The sequence below is a fragment of the Gracilinanus agilis genome, chromosome 5 (assembly GCF_016433145.1).
Source record: "Gracilinanus agilis isolate LMUSP501 chromosome 5, AgileGrace, whole genome shotgun sequence".
Taxonomy (NCBI): Eukaryota; Metazoa; Chordata; class Mammalia; order Didelphimorphia; family Didelphidae; genus Gracilinanus; species Gracilinanus agilis.
Genome location: NC_058134.1, coordinates 206,459,344 through 206,486,650, shown reverse-complemented (window position 1 = coordinate 206,486,650; position 27,307 = coordinate 206,459,344). Strand labels below are relative to the sequence as shown.

Below are 27,307 nucleotides of genomic sequence, written 5' to 3'. Positions count from 1 at the left end.
CCTCTCTCCCAGGGTTGTTGTTAGGATCCAGTTAGGTAATATTTGTAAAAAGTGCTTAGCAAAGTTCCTGGCACATAGTAAACACTATATAAATGTTAGTTTTTATTTTTAATAATAGCAGTAGTAGTACCTACCAGATCATAATTTTTTTTTTTTTGGGCGGGGGGGTGGTGGGAGCAGAAACCACATTTTATTGTCTTCTTCCATACTGCCCAATAGGGGCTTGTACATAGTCTTCAAAAAACTTATTATGAATTAATTAAATATGTTTTTTGGATGGGAAGTGTGTTTAGGAAGGGAAAGAGAAGAATAAATTGTGTGTGTAAAGGAAAAAACTCTAGATTCTTCACTTTTATTTCTCAGAGTGTATTTTCTTTTTTAGTTCTGAAGTTTGAAAGTTTAGTTTTGTCCTTTTTGCTTAAAAGCAATTCATTGGGGACGATGAATGATGGAGAGAGCACTGAAAAGCTAATTTAATTTTACCTGCTTTACATTTTCAGTACCAGTACACAGCAGATGAGTACCAGGCCATCCAGAATGCTCTGAGACAAAGGCTGGGCCCTGAATACATCAGTAGTCGACAAGCTGGGGGTGGCCAGAAGGTAAAAGAAAAATCATATTGGAAAAGTTGTCATCTCTATGACCTCAGCAACCATGGACTTCTCTGAAGTTCCTCTTGCTTTTCTAGTGCCAAACAAACTCAGATGATCACTTCTTTTCTGATCATAGATATTTTCTGGTTCCTCAGAGAAAGAGGCTTGTGGTCTCTGAAACCTGAGTGGATATCTTATTTCTTTCTGTTTCCTTTCTCCTTACTATTTACTATCTACTTCAGCTTCTGATATTTAATCTGTTTTCTGGCTATGTTAGTACTTCTTTTGGAAGATGTGCTATACTGGACATGTGACCTTTTATATTCTTCCTTTTGCCTCCCCTGCTCAGTTATTGTGAAAATCAAATGAGACTTCCATTTGATGTATCTTTGTTTTATTTAACACCACATACCCATGTATCTCTCTTTACACATACATACAAATAACCTATACAAGTATCTTACCTGAAAGTCCTAATACAGGGCCTTATTAAATCTAGATTATAACCCTTGTCTTCAAAGTGGAATGAACTATGTTGTATTCTGCCAATTGGGAAAGATTTTAGGTATGGACCTGACAGTAGGCTCTTCTCTGTCATCTGAGGGCCAACCTAACTAAAATGGAAAGAAGCTGCAGTAACTTTTGAAGATTATCTACTAACTCACAAAGGGATTTCAGTCTGTATTGGAAGAGGGAACAACTAAGCCAACAAAATTACAGATCATTCAGATATTCAATGGTTGTATTCTTGTTGATTTTGACAGCGTTTAAACTAGAGAAACTTTGAGTATATCTGTCATCTGAAATCCTCCTAGCTAAATTTGGAGATTCATTATAAGAAAGTTGTATACTAGGTGATGATTTTCCTTGGCCACAGCAACTTTGAAGGAGCAAGGGAAAACAAGTACTTTAAAAGATGGTATTGGTTTGGAGATTGGTGGAGCCAAGATGGTAGAGAAAAGGTAGGATCTCACCTGAACTCTCCTAAATTCCCCTCTTAACAACTTGAATTCCCTCAAAATGAATTCTAAAGTGGAAGAACTCAAAAAAGGACAGGGCGAAACTAATTTCCACCCAAGACAACCTAGAAGGTTCATAGGAAAGTTCTGGCATACCTGGGTGAGAATAAAGTGGCATATAGCACTGGCAACACTCCAGCAAGACAGTAGTGGGTTTGGGGGCCAACTGAATTGGCAGCAGTTGTTTCTGGAGCTCTCAGTCCACAGATGTTAAGGGAGTTGGTCAGAAGGAGATTATAGGGGTCCCTCTATTAGCCCTTAGTGTAGGACTGTTGTATTGTTCCTATATGGATCTGGCTCAATGCCACAGGGTGAAGAAGAGCATTAGCAAACCCAACTAACTTCCATGGGGGATCAAGCTTCCTAGTCACAGTTCCAAGGTAGAAAAGAGTGCTTATAATCACTCCCAGACCAGACCACAGGTCAGGAGAGTAGTAAACACATCTCTTCTTAGATTATGCCATTTTGGAAGAACTAAGCACTTGCATATACTTAGTACTATCTCTGAAAATAACTGCACAAAAACCAACCAACCAAAAACAACTGAATTGTGGGACAGTGTTTCACCCACTCTAGGAGCAAATTATAACTTTAACATATAGGTAAAAGTCAAGAAAGAGCCTGGAAGAACCTGACTATACAAAGTTGCTATGGTATCAGGGAAGATCAAACCAAACTCAGAAGAAGGCAACAAAATAAAAATTGCCATGTCTAAAACCTCAAAGAAAAATGTGATTTGTTCGTAGGCCCAAAAAAGAATCCTTGGAAGAGCTCAAAAACAATTAAAAAATGAAATAAAAGAATTAGAGGAAAAACTGGAAAACGAAATGAGAGTGATGTAAGAAAATCATTTAAAAAAAGAGTTTCGTTTGGTAAAGGAAGCACAACAAAAGAAAAAGAAAAAAATCTTTAAAAAAGAATAGACCAAATGGTAGAAGAGGCACAACAATCTATTGAAGAGTCAAACCTCATAAAAAGCAGGATTGGCTACGTGAAAAAAGATATACCAAAATTCAAAGAGAACTTAAAAAGCAGAAATGAAAAATGGAAAAAAGATACAAAAGCTTACTTAAGAAAAGAATACTTTAAAAATTAGAATTGGACAAGTGTAAACTAATGACTGTGAGACAAAAAAAACCAATTAGGTAAAATCAGAAGATTGAAAAAAATAGAAAAAAATGTGAAATATCTTATTGGAAAAACAACTGACCTGGAAAATAGTTCCAGGAGAGATAATTTTAAGAATTATTGGACTATCTGAAAGCCACGATCAAAAAAAGAACCTAGACATCATCTTCCAAGAAATTAGGAAAACAGCCTTGATATTTCAGAACTAAAGGACAAGAAAGAAATTGAAAGAATCTATTGTTCATTTTCTGGAAAGGATCCTAAAATAAAAACTCGTAGAATAGCCACATTCCAAAGACCAAGGAAAAAAATGTTGCAAGCAATTAGAATTCAGTATGGAGCCACAGTCAGAATAACAGAGTTAGCACCTTCTATATTAAAGGATCAGAGGGCTTGGAATATGCAATTCCAGAAGGCAAAGGAACTAGAATTACAAACAAGAATCATGGGATTGGGGAGGAGGCCAGGGTAGAGGGTTGGGGAGGGGAGAATGGATATTTATTGAAATAGAGGACTTTCAAGAGAAGCATAAAAAATTAAACAGGCAAGAGAAATCATAAGAAATACAATAAGGCTAAACTGTTTATGTTCTTTCATGGAAAGATGATACTATCTAACTCCTAAGAACACTATCAATATTAGAGTAATTAAAAGGAGTATACATAAAGGGCATGGGTGTGAACTATGATGGGAAGATATCTAAAAAAATAAAATTAAGGAGTGAGAAATAGGAATGAACTAGGAGAAGGGAGGAAGGGTAAAATGATGGAAATTATCTCACGTAAAAGGTGTGAAAGAGCTTTTACAGTGGAGGTGGAGGGGAACATTTTAACTTTTACTCTCACTGAATTGTCTCCAAGAGGGAATACTCAATTATAATACATATTCCTTTGGGTTTAGAAATCTATCTTACCCTACAAGGAGAAAGGAGGGGAAGAGTGTAAGAAAAGGGGGATAGCTTATAGAAGGGAGAGTGGATTAGAGGAGGCAATAGTCAGAAGCAAAACACTTGAGGGTGTTCAGGATGAAAGGAGAGGAGAGATTAGGATAAATGGGGAGAAATAGATTGGAGGGAAATACACAATATAACTATAACTGAAAAAAATTTTTACATCAGATTTCTCTGATAAAGGCCTCACTTCTTAGATGTATAGAGAACTGAGTCAAATTTATAAGAATACAAGTTGTTCTTCAAATGCTAAATGATCAAAAGATATGAATAGGTGGAAAATTAATCAACGCTATCTATTATCATATAAAGAAATGCTCTGTCACTATTGATTAGATAAATGCAAATTAAAACAACTCTGAGGTACCACTTCACCTGTTAGATTGGCTACTAAGATAGAAAAAGAAAATGACAAATGTTGAGCGGATGTGGGAAAATTGAGACATTAATGCATTTTTGGTGGAGTTGTGAACTGATTCATTTATTTTGGAGAGCAATTTGAAACTATCCGTGAGGGGCTATAAAATTGCTCTATCCAGCAATACTACTACTAGGTCTGTATCCCAAAGAGAAAAAAAGATGTGTTGGCAAAAAAACCTGGAAATTATGAGGATGTCCATCAACTGGGGAATTCATTGTACACAGTAATAGCAATATTGTATAATGATTAGGGCAATGAGGTAGGTCAATGGATAGAGACCCAAGTTTAGAAATTGGAGGACCTGGCTTCAAAGCTAGCCTCAGATATTCCTAGCTTTGTAACCATTGTAAAAGGGAATTCTTGATTCTCTTTGAACTCACACTTGAAAAAGGGAATCCTTTATTCTCTTTGCCTAGTTGCAGCTAACACTTTGGTTAACACTAACTTAAGTACAAGCTTGAACTAGGTAGAGGAGCTAGCAGACCACTTAGTGAATTCACGCCCTACTTAGTGCTAGTTGTGAAGCCAGCAGGATACTTGGAAAGCTCCACCTTTTTTCTAACTCAAACAGTCAGAAACTTGTGAATTCTTTTAAGAGTTCACATCCTCAGAAACTGTGAATCCTTTCAATGAGTATTCACCCCTCCAGAAGGTGTGAACTGGTTCCCACAAACACTGCCACCTGGGCAGTGCTAGACTATTTGGCTCCTGTGAAGAGGGGAGGAGACAAGAAGCCACTATAAAAGGTCCTGAATTTCTGAGGATTAGGGGGTGGACTCCAAGAAGAGAGTAGACTCCAAGAAGGAAGTTGGCTTCAAGAAGAAGTTCGGCTACAAGAAGAAAGTTGGCCTTAGGAATCACCTTGAGCTCAAGTCATTGTCTTGACCTGCCTCTTGGAGGGAACTTGGGTGAGTGGATAGCTGGCTTTCCCTTCCTGTCTTCTGGAGAGAGTTTAATTCCGGTTGAAGGTTAATAAGTCCTGGCTGAGCCAAGCACTGGAACAATATTTGGTTAGATAGGTTAATATCTTCTCTACTCTTTTGTATTTCTCTACTTTCACTCTTTCCACCTCTTTTATAAATAAAAGATTTATAATTTTCATATATTTAGCCAAGCTATTAATTTTAACACTTGCACCATGGGCAAGTCACTTAATCCTAGTTGCCTAGCCCTTACTGCTCTTTTGCCATGGAACCCAATACTTAGTATCAATTCTAAGACCGAATATAAGGGCTTAAAAAAGTTGGATGATCATCAATTGTGAATGACTTTATTCTCAGCAATACAGTGATCCAAGACACTTCTGGAAGACTATTTGATGAAAAATGTTATCTATCCATCTACCTCCCAAGAAAAAACTGATGGAGTCTGAATACAGATTGAAGCATACTTTTAAAAATTAATTATTTTTTTATTAAAAAAATTTTTTTGGCATATGTTTTCTTTCACAACATGACTAATATGGAAATGTTTTGCCTGACTCCATATGTATAATGTATATCAAATTTCTTATTTTCTCAAGGAAGGGGAAAAGGAGGAAGATAATTTGAAACTCAAAATTTTTTTAAATGAATGATAAAAATTGTTTTTACATATATTTGGGGAAAATATTAGTATTTTAAAATATGTATTTTCACTAGTGGGGAATACTCTTGATTCAGATTATTATCATTCTCTAACTTAGACAGGAGTCCTCATGAGTTGCTGTGGCTAAAATTATTTACCAGTACCTTGATGATGAATATTTCCTGATATAATTAGGTTGACTCTCAGATGACATGTATATACAGTGATCCCTCACCTATCGTGGGAGTTACGTTCCAGAGACCCTTGCAATAGGTGAAAATCCGTGAAGTAGTGGTGTTATATTTATTTTATTATTTATATATATTTTAAGGCTTTATAAACCCTTCCCAATCTCCTATAAACCTTTTCCACACTCTTATTAACTTATAGTCACTGAGCTAATCAGCGACCAGGATACAGAACACAGTGCTGTGGTTGATCACCTTTCATTCCATTAGCCAATAGTATGCTGTGATAAGTATAACTGCGATACAGAATTAGATATATATTTTTAAAAATCACAATACAGTAAAGCCCCAATAACTGAACCATGATATAGTGAGGGATGACTGTGTTGTGAGGGCATAGCCTTCAAGCACTCAAGATTATAGTAGAAGTGCTCATTGGCTCCAGGAGGGAAGAAGGAGAAGGGAAGGGAAAGAACATGAATCATGTAACCATGGAAAAATATTCTAAATTAATTAATAAAAAATTTAAAATTAGTCAATCAACAAAACAGTTATAAAATAAAATAAAATTTATTTGAAAGAAAAAATCTCAGGGTTATCCCTTTGGAATGATGTACTGTATACCACCTTTTTAGAGGTGATTTGGTATTAGAAGTTTCACTGCCACTCTGGCAGGCTATTAATTCTGACTGTTTCAGATCAGGCAGCCTTTTAAAGGAAATTTATCTCGAATGTTAAGGAGTTAGTTTTTTAGATATGATTTAGTTTGTATTGAAGTATTGCAATGGATTTTCATTGTTTTTTTTCTCTCAGGTATGTTACATTGAAGGTCATAGGGTCATCAGTCTGGCCAATGAAATGTTTGGCTACAATGGCTGGGCTCATTCTATCACACAGCAAAATGTGGGTGAGTGTGGTTCTTGGCAGTGAAGACCTATGGTTCATACTTTTTCTTATTCTGGAGTTGGTGACTTCTGGAGTGATTGAGTGTGGATGCGAAGTGGGATCTGATTGATAGTAGAGCTACAGTCTGGCCTTCTGTATAACTCAAGTATCTCTTTCTTCTTGTCAGATTTTGTTGACCTCAATAATGGCAAATTCTATGTGGGGGTCTGTGCATTTGTGAGGGTCCAGCTAAAGGTAGGAAAATTTTGTGACCATAGGTAAGTTGCTTAAAACTCTCTTTTCTTCAGTTTCATTTTCCATAAAATGAGGATAATAATATATAATCCACACAGTTATTACAAAGATCAAATTAAATAAATTATATGTAATGTTTGGTAAATCTAAAAGTTGATATAAATATCAGCTTTTAAAAATAAAAGTGAAGGAAATGCCTCTTGCATGAACTTTGTGGGTAGGGTTGGAGTCAGTGGAAAGCTCTCTGGATTATTGCACATGATTAAAATCTCACAGTGTCTTCCAGAGCTCTCAGAGTATTGGGCCTGGTTGCATGACATTAGGTTAGACTTGAAGTCTTATGTTGTTTCTTAAGACATGGGCAGTTTTATGGCTGAGAGTCTGCCTACAGTCTCTTATGTTTTAACTTCTCTAACCCAGGATGGTTCATATCATGAAGATGTGGGTTATGGTGTTAGTGAGGGCCTAAAGTCAAAGGCCCTGTCTTTGGAGAAGGCAAGAAAGGAGGCAGTGACAGATGGACTGAAGCGAGCACTCAGGTAAGCTAGATGGACTTGAGTCAAAGATTGCTTAGTTCTAATACCTGCTTTCCAAGGTTCACTTACAGTTCTTAGAGCTGAGTATTATAATGGAATTAGAGGGCTTCTTTGTATCTCAGGCTCCATATTCTAAAATATATAATGGTTCCTTGTCAGTAGACTTCCTGGGGTATGGGTTAAATCTCTTGGAATTCAGAGTCACTTATCTGTAAATGGAATTATGAATACTTGCATTACCTACCTCATAGGGTAGTTATGAGAGAAACACACTATTATTATTATTATTATTATTATTATTATTATTATTATTATTATTACTCTCCAAAAGCAGTAGTCTTATTCTGCAGGCTCACATATTCAATTTCTCTTTTTGTTTTCAGGTGTTTTGGGAATGCTCTTGGGAATTGTATCTTGGATAAAGATTACCTGAAATCTTTAGACAAGCTTCCACGACAGGTGTGTACAAAATTGTGCTATGGATGGGAAAGGGAAGAATGGCCTGTTATAGCAAACTCAGATTCATGACCCATTGTTTTGTATTATTGGGGAGTTTCCAAAGTCAGTTGATGAGAAGATTAAGAAGTTAGATCTTTACAAAGAATATTTTTAAGATTGGTAATAGTGGAAGAAGAGGAAACTCAAAGGAATCCTTCAGTAGCTCCAGATATTTTTTTTAATAGATTGTCTTAACCAGAGATAAGCCTCCTTTGATATATAAAGGGACAGATAATGGGTAGGGGGAAGAGGAAGAGAGTGGAAACAGGATCCTTGGCCATCAACATCCCCCATTATAATTTGTACCAGAGAGAAGCCAGTGAATTTTTTGAGATGATCAATTTGAGATTTTTTGGCACACTAACTAGGAACTCTGCTGAAGTGGAGAAAAAAAGTCTTCCTTTCATGTAGTTAAAAGAATTCTTTGACAGGACATTTTATATCCAAGAGTTTAATGAATAAAACATGTGTTGGCCAGCCGGGATAGGGATAGCACTAGGAAATTAATTATGCTTCATTGTAGAATGAATGTTCTTTAGGTTACAGTATGAAATTTGAGAAAAACTATTTCTTGTCTGTTATGAATATAGATATAATAGTAATGGCCTTTAATTATTTAGCCTGTTTTGTCCTACTGTGTTTCTATCAGGGAAGACATTCAATAACTATTTTTTAAGCATTTACTATGCTAGGTTTTATGGAAAGAAAGACCAAAAGTGAGGTAATCTATCTGTAAGATTACATTCTACTAGAATATATAAAATATACATAAGTAAGCAAATACAGGTAATTTGAGGAGGTGGCGCATGAACTGAACCTTGAAGAAAGATTCGATTGTGAAAAGTAGACATGAGGAGGAAGTACATTTGAAGTATGGGAGACTACATGTAAGAATAGGAAGAGAGATAGGAATTAGAGAATCTAGGAGAGACCTTAGCAACTATCTAGTGCAATATGTATTTGTGATGAAAGATAAAGTTAGAAGAATAGCAAGTAATACAGTTTGCCCAGAATTTAAAATGAGTGAAAGGGAATTCTTTGAAATAAGGCTGGAAAGTTAAGTCGGTACCAGACTGAGTATGCCTCTAAGTACCAGGTTGAGGACTTGTATTTTTATCCTAGAGACAATAGAAAACCACTGAAGGTTTTTGAGTAAGGGAATGACGTGATGAAACCTATGCCTTAAGAAGATTGTCTTGGAAACTCTATGGAAGATGGATTAGAAAGGAGAGAGACAAGAAGCAGAAAAACCAGTTCTAAGGCTATTTTAATAGTCCAGGTAAGACGAGGATTGAACTAGTGTGATAATTCTTGAGTCAAGAGGAAAAGAGAACCTAGAGAAATGTTATTAGGTAGAATGAACAAAAATTGGTAGTGGATGGGATATGGGGGAGGTGAAAGAGAAGGAAAAGTCAAGGATAACTTGCGTTCTAAACTTAGGCAACTGTCAACTATAACTGATTCTGTTAACCTTGACAAAAATTGAGAAGTTTGGAAGTGCCAGTGTGGTTATGAGAAAAGATAATGGGTTTAGCACATATTGAGGGACCAACAAGTGGTGATATAGGGATAGAATCAGGGGAAAGAGAGATTAAGTTTAGAATATATATTTGGGAGTCATTTGCACTGAGCTGATAATTGACCTTATGGGAACAAATGAGTTCACCTATGGAGAGAGTGTATAAAGCGGAAGAAGATGCAGGACTTAGGGTCATACTCTTGGGGATCAGATGATAGATAATGATGTAGCAAGGAAGACTGAAAAAGAATGGTGAGACAAGTAGATCTTGGGGAGAGTGATAAAGTTTGTAAGCCATGAGAAACAATCATATCCAGGAGGAGGAGCTTGTCATTGTCAAATGCTTCAGAAAATCTAGGACAGTGATGGTGAACCCATGGCATGAGTGCCAAAGATAGCACACAGAACATTCTCTGTGGGTACATGAGCCACCTCAATACCTCTCCCCCATGCCCCCCAGTTCCTTACTAGAAAGGCAGAGGTACTTGGTCAGAGCTGCTCCTTTCCCCTTCTCTATCATGCCTGCAGACATTTTTTCATTTTACCCCTTGGCAGAACTGGAAGGGAACAGAGCTTTTGGGCCACTCCCTTTCCCCTCTTCACCTATGCTGAGGACATTTTTTGACTTTATCTGCTCCTCCACCCAATGGGAGCACTTCTTCCCTCCCTTCTCTGGGGTAAGGCGGGGGCAGGGAGAGAGGTGGTGGGGAGGAGCTTGGCACTTGGGCTGTGGGGGTGAGAGGGCACGGCACTCAGTATGGGGTAGGGTGGGGGTGGGGCCTGGCATTCTGTCTCTAAAAGGTTCACCATCACTGGGCTAGGAAGATGAGGATTGAGAAAAGGCCATCAGTGGAATAAGTAGCTAAGAGACTCTTGGAGATTTTTCAGAAAACAGTTTTAGCTGAATAGTGTGCTCAGATGCCAGACCATAAGAGATTGACTGGGCAGTGGAGAAGTAAGGAGAGAGAGGATGGACTAATCCTTCTAGAATTTGGCAGTAAAAGTTTAGCTTGAGAGAACAAGGTTAGGTGAAAGCTTTTTAAATATGGAGGAGCCAATAGTTAGGGAGTGATTGAAAGTATGAAAGGGGGAGAGTGACTTACTATTGGGACAAGTTGTCAGAAGACCTAGGAGCATTTGGGGCCAAATACACAAATAAAGGGTTTTCCTTGGCAAGGACAAAGATCACCTTTTTCCAGAGAGACTTGAGGAAAGAAGATGAGGATAGGTGAAAATGAACAGGATTAATGAGACATAGAGTTGGGAAGATGAAAGCCCTCCACCCTAGTGGCCTTGTTTGGTTTGTTTGTTTGTTTTTTTAAATAAAATAAGAAGTAGGGGTGAATTGAGAACTGGGCCTAGAGACAGAAGTCCTGGGTTCACATCTGGCTTCAGACACTTACCAGCTATTGACCCTGGGCAAGACACTGAATCCCCATTGTCTGGTCTTAACACTCTTCTGCCTCAGTATTGATTCTAAGATGAAAAGGTAAGGGTTTAAAAAATAAAGAAAGAAAAAAAAAAGTAGGAGGCAAAGTCATTTCAACCAAGGAGTGAGTGTGGAATGGGACTTGATCAGAGAAGAAGGTTTAGAAAAGTTGGTGTTTGCAGTATTAGTGAGAGCCAACCAGAGAAAGGGAAATGGATTGTCATACAACAGTGATGGTCCAGTTGTAATTAGAAAACATGAATTTGTAGTGGCAGACAGAGTTATTCAGTTTCCTCTAGTAGTGATGAAATCATATGAGTATAAGCAGAGAAGGAGGTAAAAGTAGGAGAGTTAGGCAATGTTTTTTATTAAGTGCTTGGTTATTGGCTGTAGGGGAGAAATAGATCTCTATATCTTGAAAGAAAATAACAAGTCCTTATAACAGATATTTAATGAGACCCTTGAGTTGCTTTAACTTTCTTGGGAATTAGAGGGAATATAGTACAGAAGTTAGTAAAATTTAAGTTGTCTTGTTTTTGCTTTTTTTTTAATAGCGCCCATCGGAACTGGACTTAGCAAATATCAAAAGACAAGACTTTGAACCCTCTGTAGAGCAGACAAGATATCACAGCTGCCTAAAAAATGTGGTTCCTGCACCCCAACAGGTGCAGGAGGTGGTATCTCCTTGTGGACCAGACTGCATAGAATCTCCTGCCCTTGTGGTACAGGGAGAGCCAAGAAATGGTTCATGGTAGGGGACCCTCAGCTCCCTCATCTTTCTTCCTTTGTCTCCCTTTCTCTACCTGCTACTTATACCAGGGAACTTCCATCTCCTATCACCAGAATTCTTTTAGTCTCTATGTAATATAGAAACAGACTTTTGCCTCCTATCTCTTCCTACTTTTAAAGCAGAAACATCTGCTTGTCCTTGGAGGGGGATGCCACATACCAGCGTAAGCTTCGGCAAAAGCAGTTGCAGCAGGAATTCCGGGAGCAGATGGAAAAGCAGCAGCAGCAGCAGCAGCAACAGCAGCAGCAGCAGCAGGATCAAATAGCAGCTCCTTCAGGGGAATTTCAGAGTCATAGTAGACCAGAAAAGCCAGCAGCAGAACCCTTGAGGACAAAGAAAGGAGGTACACAGGCATGATGGGAGGTCACATCTCTTCCAGGGATCTGCTGTATCTAAGTATCCACTGTGTCCGAGGCCCTGGACTGTGTGGTACAAAGACCAAGAGGCAGACAGTAACTACTTACAAGGAATCTGCATTTTTAAGGGAAAGGGAAAAGTCCGTATCAATATATGCAGGATAAATGTATAGAATTCTGATATGTAAATACAAGGTAGTTGAGGGGGACACTAACTGTTGGAGGGATAAGGAAAGGCTTCATCCAGAGTTAGGGAGCGTGAGATAGATAATGAGCTAGCAAAGGAGTTTCAGGAATGGTCAAACAGTTTAGGTGGAGAGAATAGTGTCATGAAAGGCCAGAGGGAAGAGAGCATCTAGGAAAAGAGAGTGGGCATCAATGTCAGATGCAGTGAAGATGTCAAAAAGGAGGCTGAGAAAAAAAATATCATCAGATTTGGCAGTTAAGATATTATTAGGGGACAACTAGGTGGCTCATTTGATTGAGAGTCAGGCCTGGAGATGGGAGATCCTGGGTTCAAATGTAGCTGCAGACACTTCCTGGATAAATCACTTAACCCCTGTTGCCTAGCTTGTGTCAATCTTCTGCCTTGGAACCAATACTTAGAATTGATTCTATGGTGGAAGGCAAGGGTTTAAAAAAGATATTGCTAGTAGTGGAGAGGACAGTTTCATTTGAGTGATGAGTTTGGAGGCCAGATTGAAAGAGTTGAGGAGCAAGAAGAGAGAAAGGGGTCATACATAGCTTTTGTCTAGGAGTTTGGCTGAGAAAAGGAAGGGGAGAAAGAGGATTGATCAATCAATCAATTAATATTTATTAATGCCAACTCTGTGCCAGGACCTGTGCTTAGCACTGGAGTTACACAAAGGCCAAAAAAACGGTCTCTGCCCTCGAGGAGCTCACAACTGAATGGGGAAGAGAGCATGCAAACAAATAAATACAGTCACACTATCTACAGGACAAAGAGGAATTAATAGGGAAGGTGCTGGAGTCAACAGAGGTTGGGGAAGATTTCCTGTAGAAGATGGGATTTTAGGGTGGAAAACCAGGGAAGTCAGTATTCTGAGCAGAGGATGGAGGGCAGCCAGAGAAAATGTCCAGGGCCAGGAGATGGCATGTCTTATTCAGAGAAGAGCCAGGAAGCCAGTGTCACTAGGTTGAAGGAGTAAGCTGGGGAATGGTCTGAGAAAGTATGAAGAGTAGAGGAATGAGAGGTCACAATGAGAATAAAGAATAGGAGGGGTGAGGCCTAGGGAGAGGGAATGGTAGGAAGCTGTGGTCTTCTAAAGGAAGCTCAGTAAAGGAAGGTATGGTCATATAGTTAATTTAAAACCAGGCGTTACTAAATATACAGGTATAAGTAGGGCAAAAGATTCTGGGAAGGAAGCATAGGATTCTCAAGAGTCAGAAGAAATCTTAGAAACTAGTCTAACTCATACTTGAAAAGAATTTCCTCTGAAGAAATTGAAATCCCAAGATAGTGATAATCCTTTACAGGAGTTAGGATTTTTTTTCCCACAGTACCCAGAAATTTGTTCTGGTATTTAGGGGTGCCTTTATTCATCAGGATAGTCTTCATTTTGAAAAGAATCTAACAGTAATGGTGTAGGGAGGGAAGGAGAGTGGAGCATTGACTTTATGTCGGTAACATCTTCACCCTGAGATGAAATCTGGTGTCCTGTTTAGCTTAATTTACCCCAACAAACAAAGACTCAAATACCTCAGTTGGGTGCTAAATTGTGCACGTGTGTGTATGAGGCTAGTGATGATAATCAGAGGAGGAAGTGAGCACTGACAGCTGAAGGGTCACAGTTGAGAGGTTGTATGTAAGCCAAGCCTAGAAGGTGGCTAAGGATTCTGAGAGGGTGAATTCAGGAAGGCGCACATTTCTAGGCATGGATTTGGGGATTGGCGGAGAGCACTCTGCAAATGTATTGAGATGAGTGATGGTATGTCTGGTTTGTGGAATAGCTAGTAGTTCAAATTGACTAGAATGAAGAGTGTGTGAAGTAGAGTAATATGGAAAAAGACTGCTAAGTCATTTGGAGCTAGATTGTGGAAGGCTTATATGGCAAGCTGAGGAGACCTGTGCCTTCCACAAAATATTGTACTAACTCTGTGGAGGCAAAATTGGAGAAGGGAGAGATGGAAAGCAGGGAGACCAATAATCAAAGTAAGAGGTGATGAAGACTTGAACTCCAAGGGTGATGACTGGATTGCTGGAGTGATGGGACAGATGAAAGGTAGAATTTAATTTGGAGATGGGTAAGAATGATTCTGAGGTTGCTGATCTTAGAGACAGGGAAGATGCTGGTACTCTCAATTAAAGAGGAAAGGTTGTTTAGCTGCACAGGAATAGGAGCAGAGACTGTAGTGGTGGGGATGAGTCAGTGTTGGACTTTCTTTAGAACACTTATTCAGAAATAGATGAAGTAGAAAGAAAATTGGCCTATTCCAGCTGATCCTTAACCCAGTTTCTTATGAGTTCTTTATATATCTTGAGACTTATAAATGAGCTCCATATTTGGGTTTTCTCCTTAAGCCTTAAATTTTATTTCAGAGGCATTAGGAAGTAGAAGAAGCTTTCCTCTTGAGGTTTCTTCCTGCTCTAAAATTCTATCATTCTCACTTCATTGCTGAAGGAAGAAATAACTTGCTTAATTTCCTTTTGGGAGGGAAATTGCTTGAAAACTCACTTTGCTGCACCTGTTTTTTTAGTCAGGGTTCTAGATTAAAGGTAGGATCCTAAGTTGCGAAGATTCTTTCCAGCTTTGATTCTGTGATCTACTTTTTCTCTTTTGTGCAAATTAAGGACTCGGTGTCCCTCCTTTGAAACACAGCACTCCAATGGCTGCTATTTCAGGGCCACTCCCAGAGGAAGAATTCCTTGAAGGTCAGTAGCTAAATTCTGTTGTGAAGAAATGTATTAGGATTTTCACAATGTGAACAGGCAGTGGAATGAATCAGTAATCAATTTATCAGTAATTTATTAAGTAATTTATTAAGAACTTCTTATATCCAAAGCATTTTACTTAGACTTTTGACAAAAGGCTCTTCTGTAAGATTTAAAAAATTTTTTTGCTTTTACTTACTCTTAGAAGTGCCTTGGAAAAAAGGATAAGTTAGAAGCACTAGATTATGGAGGTACAGGAATCCTAATTTCCAAAGGCCAGGCATTCAAATATCCATTACATCATGGAAAAATTAACTTAGTTATAGATATATAGTGGTTCCCAAACTTTTTTGGCCTACTGCCCCCTTTCCAGAAAAAATATTACTTAGCCCCCTGGAAATTAATTTTTAAAAAATTTTAATAGCAATTAATAGGAAAGATAAATGCACCTGTGGCCATCACCGCATCCCTGGATCGCTGCAGCACCCACTAGGGGGCGGTGGTGCCGACTTTGGGAATCACTGACATAGAGACTAGGCCTCAGAATTTATAAGACCACAACTGGAATTCAAGTCCTGTCTCTGACACATCATCTGTGTGACATCTCGATTTTTTATTGGTTTAGAGCAGTGATTCCCAAAGTGGGTGCCACTGCCCCTGGTGGGTGCTGCAGTGATCCAGGGGGTGGTGATGGCCACAGGTGCATTTATAAATCTTTCCTATTAATTGCTATTAAAATTAAAAAAAAATTAATTTCCAGGGGGCTAAGTAATATTTTTTCTGGAAAGGGGGTGGTAGGCCAAAAAAGTTTGGTAACCACTGATTTAGTTTCCTCCTGGAGAATTTCCTAAACCAGCGAAATTTCAATTGTAGACAAAACTAAAGAAAGAAAAGATGTAAGAATTGGTTTAGAGAGAAGAGGTAAAAGTAGTTTGGCAGAGACTAGACATAGATCAGCATCTTACCCCATATACCAAGATACAATCAAAATGGGTACATGATTTAGACACAGAGTGGTATAAACAAATTAGAGGAGCATGACAAAAATTACCTGGCATATCTTTGGATAAGGGAACATTTTATGACCAAAAAAGAAATAGAGAGCATCATGGAAGGTAAACTGGATCATTTTGATTACATTAAATTAAAATTTTTAAAGGTTTTGCTTAAACAAAACCAATGCAACCAAACTTAGAAGGAAAACAGGAAACTGGAAAAAAATTTTTTTACAGTAAGTTTTTTCTGAAAAAAGACTCATTTCTCAAATACTTGGAGAATTGAGTCAAAGGTATAAAAACTAAGCATTCATTTCACAGTTAATAAATGGTCAAAGGAAATGGAGAGGCAATTTTTAGAAAAATAAATCAAAATTATCTATGGTCATGGAAAATGCTTCAATTCACTAGTAATTAGAGAAATTATAACTATCAGATTGGCTAATATGACAGAAAAGAAAAATGACAAATGCTGGAGTGGAGGTGGAAAAGTAGGGACACTGTTGGCAGAATTGTGAACTTATCCATTCATTATGTAGAACAATTTTGTACTGTGCCCAAAGGACTATAAAACTCTGCATATCCTTTCACCTGGCTACCATTACTAGATCTGTATCCCAGAGAGATAAAAAAAAAACAAACCAGAAGTACACAAATATTTATAGCAGCTCTTTGCATGGTAACAAAGAATTGGAAATTGAGTGCATGCCCATCATATGGCTGAACAAGTTGTGACATATGATTGTGATAGAATATTAGAGTGCTATAAGAAATGATGAGGGTTCTGGGCACTAAGTGGCTTGGTGGATTGAGAGCCAGGCTCAGAGATGGGAGATGCTGGGTTTAAATCTGGCCTCAGACACTTCCCAGCTGTGTGACCCTGGGCAAGTCACTTACCCCTCATTGCCCAGCTCTTACCACTCTTCTGCCTCAGGACCAATACAGAGTATTGATTCTAAGATGGAAGGTAAGGGTTTAAAAAAAAAAAGTAAGAAAGAAGAGGGAAGAGTTCAAATTGTTCTTGTTCCTAAAAATTAACACCGGGATACCCAGATGAGGGGAAAAGGAGAGCAAATACCTTATTTGTATGAATAATACATATTTAGAGGCCTCCTTTTCTTACTGTGTTTTCTGTCAGTGTGGCTTAGAGCTTTAGTTCTTTCTGGGAGCAGCAAATTAACTGATCAAAAGAACCAAAAGCTAAGAGTTTAGCTTCTGTGTGTCAGATGTGTGAAACCTGTTACCTTCTTGTGATGTGTTTTGTTGTGATCTTTGTATCTCCATAGATGACCCTGAAATGTGGGATCTCCCTTTAGATGAAGCAGACGTTAATGCCATTAAGCCCGTGCTGGGCTCGGGGCCCAGTTCATGCCATCTACCTGCCACACCTGACACAAGGAATCATGTGACAGCCTTGGGCAAGATGCTTCCTAAGCCGAGCCACCAGAGGCCTCTGTCAGGTAGCTGACAGCACGCAGAATAGGGGAAGCGTGTTCGGGAGGTCTGGGGTTCAGCCCTGACTAGAGCAGAGCCTGAAGGGCGTTTCAGGCCAGAGTAGCTGTGTGTCCGGCTGGTTCTGGCTTGGGGAGGCCTCCCCTTTCCGAGGGGGCACGGCGCAGACACTTTGTTGACCTCGCTCTGCATTTTGTGTTCCTGGAGAGAACTTGCTCTTCCCAGGGCCCGGGGGATGTCTCGCTCGTGTCTTTGAACCCCTAACGTAGCCGCTTAGGTCTGAAGCTAAAGGAGAGAATTCCCCATTTCTTCCCATTTTTGTTCTTAGAGCCAGACTCGTGCCAAGAGGAGTCCATGAATGTCTGACAGCGCCGTCTTTGTGTAATTCCCGTATTGTTTTCAGGCCACAACATTTGATCAGCTCCTTTGAATTTTCCACAGGGAACAGCCCTTCTAGGAGGAACCAGAGCCTGAAGAAAAGAAAATTGGATTCCCATTAAATGGGGCCTGGAACTCTGATGATACCAGGCTGTTAGAAGGACCCTGGAAAATACCAGGAGGCTGTGCTCAAGAGGACTTGGCCTGTCATGGCCTTGAGATGGGCGTTAGAATTCACTTCCTTACAGTTCCCTCCAGGGACACCACGCGCCTCACTCCCTGGGACTTAGCAGGCTTGAACCAAGGCATTTCCCTCCAGCGATGCTTTTGAGGTCCCATCCTAGGAGTCTGGACACTTTTCTTTAATCAGGCAGGTTTCAGGGCCCGCCTCCTGCATAGATTGCGGACAAAACTTAAGAGAAAGCCAACAGCATGTTTAGAGCCCCCCGTGCTGGGGAGGGAACCCAAGCCAGAATTCTGTCCCACGTAAGTGAGCCGAGCTTGCTTTAAGACCAGCAGAGCTCCCCAGACAAGGGGCCCTTAGGGGCTTGGTAGACTTTCCTGGAGCCTTTGCCCTTTTAGTGCTACCAGTATGTTAATAAAGTGCACATTTTATCCGTTACCAGTTGGCGGCCTCCCGCAGTGCCCACTTTCCAGGGGAAGCACCCTGTTAAGCATTCTCTCAATTAAGAGGGAGGGACCAAGTCATTTTGATACAACTGTTTGGTGATACGTCTTGGAAGCAAAGATAACCCGCCTCTGCTGCCTACTGCTTACTTCCACTCCTCAGGCTATTCTCTCTCTCTTTCATGGGAGATTGTCACCTTTCTGCGGCACCCACTGCTCAGATTTATTTCCTTTAATACCTTGAAAGTCAAATGCCTGGAAGTCTAGTCTGTGCATAAAAATGACAGACTGACATCCACAGCAGTACCGGCTCCAGGAGGAATCTGGCGGCCTTCTTCACGGAGTAAGGGGAGCCGGCATGGGGTGTTTCAGCAGCAGCAACTGCCCATCTTTGGAGTTTCTGCAATCATCTACCTTTTAAAACATGACGCTCACTAGGAACATATACTCGCTCACTTCTCATTTTGGCTTCCTCTCCCTTCATTCAGCCGTACCTTAAAAGAGAAGAATCGGAGCTGTCCTCTCTTAAGGTACTGCTGCCCACAAACCCATCTCAGAGGCTTGTTTTGAGGATTGGGTGAGATAATTGTCCATTTGCAAACTTTGGTGTGCTAAATAAATGCCAGCGAGAGCATTCTGAGGTCTTTCTTGTCACAAATCAACCATGGCCTTCCCTGAACACCCCCCGCCTCCCAACTCTGCAGGTTCCCCAGTGCCCAGCACACAATTGGCAATTGTTAGGGGAGAAAGCTTGACCCTTCAAAAGCTTTAAAAACCCACATCATGCAATACTAGATGTGGCTATTCCGATGTTTTTATCCTTCCACAATAGTTCTTGCAGGCCTGCTCCATTAACAGAGCAAGATCCCCTCTCCGTGTCCCACAGTAAAACTTTTTAGCTGAGACACAGTGCCTGCGCACACAGTGCGGAGAACTTAGGCCATGGGCACTCTCCTCCTCCTCTTAGTTCCCGACTCTTCCCCTTCTGCCCCATGCATGAGCTGCCTCTCGTCGCTCTTTTTACATGCCCGCCTGCCCACCTGTGCCCAAAAGGAAATCCTCCATCTCTCGTGTCATCTTAGGCAAGAGTTCAATCTGCTCCAAGTAGAGCTACGGATAAGCCTTGGGACTGGAAAAAAGGCTGCACGTGAAACCACAGCTCCACAAAAGCAAGTTCGGTTTATTTGAATGGTTTCATTAAATAAGTCTACAAAGGTAACAAACTGCAGCGCAAAGCGCAATCTTACAAGAAGCGCAACGGCCAGTTAGTGCAAAATATACAATTAACGGCTGCTCAGAAACCCCCAAGGTTTGAATTAATTTTATTTTTTTTACAGTGTACATTGTTAAATAATGTAAAGAAAACATTTGTAATTAAGAAACAGTTTTTTTTTAAATGTGGAAAAAGATACTCTAAGTGTACTATTAACACAAAATAATTTAAACAGTTCAGTAGCATTAGTTTATTCCTCTAGGTTTCAGTTATTTCGTCCACAGGTGGGAAATCAATAGTAAATAAAAACCAGTTCTTGGTTAAATGTTGAACCTAGTAAATGTTTTTGTAAGTGAAAAGCCCCTCAAACTTTTAAACCAAGAGAGTTAAATAACTATGTGCTGCATTTGGCTGCCCAGTTCTTCTGGCAGAATGTTGTCATCTCTCCTATTTCTGTCCTATTAGATAGCTCATTGCTCAATTTTTGGGATCTTTTTTATTTCATCCTTACCCTATGATCTCCCCTCATCCTCTCTATTCTAGGCAAGGCCTTTTTCTCAAAATTGAAAACAAAACGAAACATTTGTATGGTTATCAAGGTTCACCATCCCCACCCCTCCTTTTTCTGCTTCCCTAGATCATTCGGCTACTTGTTTTGTCTTACTTGCAGTTTTAGAGCCATATTTCATTTAACTCGGGGAAATAAATCATTCAAGGAACATACAGGATAGCCACCTTTTCCGCCATATATGATCAAGTTTTTGTTTTTACAAGGTGTGTGTCCTCTGTGCTGTATGAAGTTGGATCAGGGGTTGGAAACATTTTCTCCCCTTTTGTTATGAAAACAGAGAAGCACCCACAGATAGACAAATCCAAAGAAACACCTTCCATATCTCCACAGACAGCAGAGATATCAAATCATTAGGCATGTTTTTTTTTTTTTCTCCTCCTGGAGCCTTGAATGTTCTGGAGTTGCACAAGATCAGGACATGTGGCTCAACCCCAGCATAGCTAGATGCAGCACTGAGTAATACTGTTTGGTTGCAGTATTATTCAGGGGATTCTTATTTCTGAATGAAAAGATGAGAGGAAATTGCAAGTAGATGTAGAAATGTATAAAAGGTGGCACAATAAGTTTTGTTTTTTGATAGCACTTGGGCATCTCAGAGAGAGGAGGAATGGGAAAAACCAGTCTTTTTTGCAATGTTCATAAATAGAAGTGGCTTAGATACCAGTGGTTTCAGGGCCTCCAATGGCAGCAATGGTTATTGTTCCAAGTTGAGAGGCCTCTGGTACATGGGAAAAAGGAAAGCAGTCCCAGCAGATCTCCCCCTCGATTAACTTTCCTCCTCATCCTACTCCAGCACTTCAGAACCACTTGATAGATTAGAACCCAAGCCAACCTTCAGATTCAACTTTTTCTAGACAATCCTCTCCTTCTGATGCCTTCTCGGGTCTGTCTGTCTTACTCTGGAATAATAAGGAAGGCTCATAGATAGAAGTAATGAGCTTGGCTAGCCGATGTCACCGTCTATAAATACGCTTCCTCTTCATTCTTCAGTCTTTCTGCCACTTCAGACATACCACTCCCCGGGACCTCAACCTAACTGCTCGATAGTTAAAATCACTTTCCCCCACTTCTAACTCCTGCCTCCAACCAACTTTCTCAACGTATCCCCTCCTACCGGCTCTTTCAAGACCTGCTTCGGGCAAAGTTTCCTGGATGGTTTAAAAGCACCCTTTGAACTGGTTTCTCCTGTAGCATACCTAATCCTGGGTCACGTGGACCTAAGGGTTCTTTGCATCTGTCCTCTGGCTGGGGCCTGCTGGGAAGATGATGCTAACTGCAGAAGCAATAGAAGTCCAAGGCACTAAAATATCCAGCAAGCAATACTGGGAGAACAGACAAGTATTCAAGTACGGTAATTTTACAATTTTACATTCACATTTATTTATCTAATACAATGGAAATACAAAGGAAAAAGTTAAAGTGTCTCCAATAAGTATACGGATATAGCTAGCTTTTTTTGAACTTTTTTGAACCCTCTATATATTCCACTCTTAACTACTGTTGTCCAACAACATTTATATATCACAGTGTTTCCACATCAAAACTGATGGCCAAGTTACATGTCCGCAGGGAACTTTAAAAAAACAATTTAAATGCTGCAGTCAAAGCTATTAATATTTTGTACTTAAAAGCAGTTATGACCTATTTTAAAGCAAGAGCTGCAACTCCATTCTGCTTGAGCTCCCCAGTGCCTGGGTTCCAAAGAAGGTGAGTTGAAAGGGAGAGATGGGAAAGAAAGACCCTGACAAATGTTTATCCCGTGGTCTGGACTCTTGGGGGGGGGGGGGCTGGGGTCAGATGACTGTAGGGAGGGGACACCGAGTGTGCCGTTAAGCCTCATGCTAGGACTTTGCCCCTCAGAGCAGCACTGGGGGGTTTGCTTTTTGAGAAGGAGATCTCCAGTGGCTGTCCCAGTGACTTCTCTCTTGTTCACTGCCCTGGCTGCTGGATACAGAGAAGCGAGAAAGCTCAATAGGAAGCTGACCCTTCATAAGAAAACTGCTTTTTCCCTGGCCCTCCAGGAAATGGGGAAGAAAGGAGATTCTCCATCCTGAGGGTTAAGTATGGTGGTTAGAAACATTCTTCTGGCAAGAAACAACCAGTTTATATGCAGCATAATAGTTAGTATATAGGCTACCTCCCCTCCCCCACAGTTTCCCCAGGCCTGGCTCGGTCTGGCTAAGTGGTCCTCAGGTTTGAACCTGGGGGATTGCTGATGGATTTCTGCAGATTGCTGATGTTGAAACTCTGCAAGGATGCAGTCCCTACAGGCTGGAACTGGCTGAGGGGTGGCGGTGCTGGGCCACTTGTTCCACTCCACTGAGTGCTGAAGGGGGCAGCTGGGAAGCTGTACTGCTGCGGGGGGCACATAGCCTTGGTGAAGTGACCTAGAGAGGTAGCTGATGCTGCAGAGATGGGGGCGGAGCCACCCAGGTTAGAGGTCATAGAGATGCAGAGCTGTCCAGGTGCTGAAAATTTCCGTGCCATTCCAGGGCCCTGAAATAAAGCCCAAGAGGAGACATTAGTTTCAAGAAAAATCTTTACTATTTGGAATGAATGATTTTGTTACAACTCAAAGATGGGGGATTTTTCCTCTTCTACTCTTCAATAGGGATCTCTAGAATTGAATCTTGGAAAAGTTAGGTTGTTACCAATGGAGGGATAAAGAAGAAAACTTGATATATACCAAGGAAAAGCAATTGGGAGCTAATTTTTTTGGTCCTTAAAAAAAAAAAAAGGTGGCAAGATTAATTTGATGATGTTCATGTCAAAAACTTAAAAACAAACAAATAAAAAACTAAAACAAAACAAAAAACCCCCTTACCTTCCATCTTGGAATCAATACTATGTATTGGCTTCAAGGCAAAAAGAGTGTTAAGGGTGGGCAATGGGGGGTCAAGTGACTTGCCCAGGGTCACACAGCTGGGAAGTGTCTGAGGCCGGATTTGAACCTGGGACCTCCTGTCTCTAGGCCTGGCTCTCAATCCACTGAACCACCCAGCTGCCCCATCAAAAAACATTTTGGAACTGCCACTACCGAGTAACAATCTGGTTGGATTTCTGTTTTAGACTTTTATTAACTAGTTTCTCTCAATGCTTAAGATGGGTTAGGAAGGAAAGACAAAGTCTCACCTCATAGTTCATGTGTCCCTTGCTTCCTCTCCTGCCTGAGAGATTCATGGCATCTCGGGCCCAGTTGTCTACCAACTTGTGTAGATCGTCTGTGAATGTGCCCTTTCTGCTGGGTGGTTGGGCCTGCGGGGCTTGGCTATTGACTGCTCCTCCCACCGTATTCGTACTGCTGGTCCCTAGGGTCAGAAGGAAAAGAACAAATGACTTTACAAACATTTTATTTAGGTTTCAATTTCAGGAGAATGTCAAAGGTCACAGAATGATGAAATGAAGGGCATAGGGAAAGGATGAGTTAGGAAGCCATGCAGAAAGAAAGGCAAGTGGTTAAGATTCCTGGGTTTTATTTAAGCCATATGCTTCAGCTAAACAGAATTATGAGGAAGGATTTTCCTCAGGAGCTACCAGAGTACCTGGAGTGATTGTGGATAAGGGTGTCTGCCTAGGCCAGGCACAACAGGCAAATGGAAAGAGTGTTTGTTTTTCACACCACCCAAGGGCAGTCAAGGCTAGGGTCTACTGATACTTGCTCCTAGCCCCCATGCTGTGAAAGAGGGAGAGGAAAGTGCAGTCGGTGGGGCCAGCTGCTCTGGTTTCCAGGCACCTTAGAGAGGGGAAAACAGGATCGAGGAGGAGGAGGAGGAAGGAGGGAATGACTTGGTCTAGGAAAGGACAAGGTAATCTACAATCCCAGGTAGATACTGCCACACTTCAACATTTAGGCTCACTGGGGCACCCCAGAGCTGGAATAAGAGGCTAAGTTAAATAGTGGTTTATCATATCGAGCACAGCTTTCACCTGAGCCCACAAACATAGGTTTTGTAAGGACACCATCCTTGGAAGAGACCAAATGTTCATTCTCTTTCTGGGAATGATGAGCCAAGTTAGGGTTTGAAAGTATAGGTGGGCTTGGATCATTTAGTTTGTGAAGAGGCTCTATTCTGAGGTTGTCAATGGCCTTCTACTCCTTCCCCAAACCAGAGCAGCAAGCACTTCAACACTGAAGCAGCAGGAACATTCAGCCTGGGGCAGGTGTGCACAAGGGATGGGGAAGCTTTGAGGCTATGGAGAAGGTAGTTTTATTCATATGGCTGATGAGAAAGAAGGCGTCCGTGTCCTGCCTGATTTCGGCTCTGCCGGAGGGCACACTGAAGATTATTCGAAGAGGCAAGTATTAGGGAAGAGGGAGAGAAGAGTCACTGTCTCATATTCACTCTTATCAGATCTCACATTTGCAACTACAGGATCAATAAAAGGGATGGGATTCCAAACCACCAGGCTGTCAAGACACCCAATTGCTAAGGGGTGGTCATGTCGATCTGGCCTTTGCTTCTTTGTCGTGGGCCTCCATAAGTGCATGCAAACTTCCTGCTGCATGAACTCAGATGTCGAAAGCCATCATTTAGAGCAATTCAGAAAACAAGCTCTTCTGACTAGTCGGCAGCTGGCCTTGACTCCTATCTAAGACTGACCCAGGGAACAGCCCCACAAACATTGCCGAGATAGGATGAGAGCTGTCCTTTCAGTGAATGAGGAAGGCATCATGCTTTTCAGTGCTGTGGCAAGATAGGGAGAACAGTACAGGGCTCTTTGCCCCAGCAAAAAATATGTGCCCTAAGGTGACCTGCTGCATTAACCATGTGAAGGGAAGGGTGGTATTTTCTTTGAAGTGCAGAGAACCTGAACAAAAAAGAAGAGGACTCTGGGGAACATTCTCTCCAAGGGCAAATGTAAGAAAGGGCTAGAGTGGGAGTCACATGCAGTGAGGATGAGTGGACATGGTAATGTGGAAATTCAAGGTCACATGCATGAGGGTTGACATATTTAATGGGATAATATTCAGAGGGGGCCCTGGTCAGTAAATAAGGCAAGCACAACACAGATTCAAGTTCAGTTAGAGGTGAAGGAGCTATCAAAAGCCAAAATAATTTAACAGAGAAGCTCAAACAGACAAGAGAGTCACAATCCTTATTTACATTAAAAAATTCCTTATTTCCACATGCTGTGTGTGTATGATACCTCTTCATTAACTCTGGTGGCTATAATCCCTTAGAAACATGCAATCTCTTTAAACAGAAGGTTCATTTCATTCTCTTTTACTAAACCTACACTGGGTCTAGAATACTGGCTTGTGAACATGGGGAAGGATCCCTTAGATCTGACTGGTGAAAACCAGCTGTCACATACAGTCCCAATTCTGACTACTGGGAACTTCTTTCTTCACATTAGGCTTCGGAGATTTTGTTTTAGTTGTGATTCAATTCCAGCCAATTTGTTGCTAGAGATAGGTAAATCTTCAGATTTGTGGCAATTCCCTCGCAGCTTTAGTAATCCTTGGGAATGCATGGGAGGAGTGGAGAGATCTAAATCTCATTAATCTTTCTCCATTATCTGAGTTCCTCCTTACCAAGTACTAATAATTATAATCTCCAGGGATTCTAATGAAAATCTCCTGACCTGTCCATTTCTGATGTTAAGAACTAAATCCACAAATAACATTACTCATTAAAGTCAAAGGGTGATCTATAGTCTGTCTCTCTAGTATGGCAGGTATCTTTTCTCCACAGCAACCATGTACACCTGATTTTCTGCACAATTTGCTGGTTATTGCCAAACCATGATTTTGCTTTGGGGATAGGATCAAATGAGGTTGGCAAGTCTTGATAGTCTAGAACTGGAGGTAATTTTTCAGACTCAATGATTAAATTGCCTGCTGGTGCTTAGGCATATTAATAAATACATTATAAGAGGGGATAGAGACAAACAGATGCAAGACTGAAGTCAGATTCAGGGAGATAAGACTTCAGGGTTTGGAAAATTAATGGATAACAGCATTACAATCAAAGACCAAAAATAACAGAAAGAGATAATTACTACAGAGCTGGTTGCAAGGACAGACTTTTTTCACCATCTTCCCTGAAGCACAAAGAAAGAGCAATGTGTTAAAGAAACATCAGTGCAAAATACTTAGTATCTGCAAACAGCATTAAATGGCCCAGCAAGAGAAACCAGGAGTAAGAGAAGGGGCAGTAGGATGCAGGGATCCTTGATGTCCAGAGGGGCATAGAGCAAAGCCTATGACCATACCAGCTTTAGTCTTATCAAATTGTAGCTTCTGGAAATCAAGACTGAAACCTACGTATTCAAGTCAAACGAATCTCTTTAAGTTACCCACCCCAGAAAGACCTCTCCCGAGTTGACTACCTTATGGACTGGAATCCGTGGGTAGGGAGAAGCTGCACTGTTTAGGGGCTGAGAGATGGGATCTATCATCTACCTAAGACTCACTGCTTAAGGCTCAAACACCCAAAGCAGAGTTTTACCCACTGATCCGGTCCCACTCTCTGTTTCTCCTGCTGAGTAGTTAAAATGTAGCCAATTAAATGTATTAGCAATCAAGAATCTGCAAAGCCTTTTATAGCAGCCTTACTGTCCCAGTTTGATTAAGTCATATCAATTTGATTCCTCCCACCCTCACTACTGCAATCTTAAAAATTATGTGGTAGGGGAAGGGTTAAAGGATTCTGGGAAACCAGCAATCTACGTATCTCGTGCCAAGCCGTGCTTTTACTAAGCTATCTATTCTTACAGGACAAAAAAGATGCAAAGATCCCATGCACTATCTAGCTAATCTCCTACAAATATATATGTATATATATAACCTTAGCTTCCTTGCCCCATGGGGCCTGCTCACAAGGGACCATGCACAGCGATGCATATTCAACTGACTTAGACCCACTCCTTTATCTTTTCAAGGGAAGTGCTAAGAATGGAATGTATTAAAAATGATCCCCAAATAACAGAAATGGATCCTCCCCTGGATTTTATGACATTAAGACCCAAACCTCTTCCACATTTTTCTCCAACCTACCCAACTTTTACATTTTTCTGCCTCTTTATTTATGCTAGAAACATAA

At 40.6% G+C, this 27,307-nt stretch overlaps 2 protein-coding genes across 3 annotated transcripts in view; one reads left to right on the top strand and one right to left on the bottom strand.

Annotated features, from left to right (window-relative positions):
* The first annotated feature begins 6,707 nt into the window (after positions 1 to 6,707).
* On the top strand, positions 6,708 to 20,665 carry RAD52 (RAD52 homolog, DNA repair protein). Its single transcript, XM_044678809.1, has 9 exons — positions 6,708 to 6,771; positions 6,937 to 7,004; positions 7,425 to 7,543; positions 7,924 to 7,999; positions 11,541 to 11,737; positions 11,896 to 12,119; positions 14,945 to 15,025; positions 17,307 to 17,480; positions 17,914 to 20,665. The coding sequence occupies exons 1-9, from the start codon at positions 6,723 to 6,725 to the stop codon at positions 17,970 to 17,972; spliced, it is 1,047 nt and encodes a 348-aa protein (XP_044534744.1). The 5' UTR covers positions 6,708 to 6,722; the 3' UTR covers positions 17,973 to 20,665.
* Positions 19,638 to 27,307, bottom strand: part of WNK1 (WNK lysine deficient protein kinase 1) — a 168,635-nt gene continuing 160,965 nt past the window's right edge. For both annotated transcript variants that reach the window (XM_044678808.1, XM_044678807.1), the window contains exons 28-29: positions 23,394 to 23,569; positions 19,638 to 22,757 (exon numbers count right to left, since the gene is read on the bottom strand). In XM_044678808.1, the coding sequence (XP_044534743.1) occupies positions 22,440 to 22,757; positions 23,394 to 23,569 (494 nt within the window). In that variant the 3' untranslated portion in view covers positions 19,638 to 22,439. The remainder of the gene's footprint in view (positions 22,758 to 23,393; positions 23,570 to 27,307) is intronic.

What these genes read in the sequence shown, in the direction of transcription:
- RAD52 (XM_044678809.1), top strand. Translation starts at nt 6,723, where the DNA reads ATGTTTGGCTACAATGGCTGGGCTCATTCTATCACACAGCAAAATGTG. An exon ending in TATCACACAGCAAAATGTGG is followed by an intron (nt 6,772 to 6,936) that starts GTGAGTGTGGTT and finishes TCTTCTTGTCAG; the next exon opens with ATTTTGTTGACCTCAATAAT. An exon ending in GAGCCAAGAAATGGTTCATG is followed by an intron (nt 11,738 to 11,895) that starts GTAGGGGACCCT and finishes CTACTTTTAAAG; the next exon opens with CAGAAACATCTGCTTGTCCT.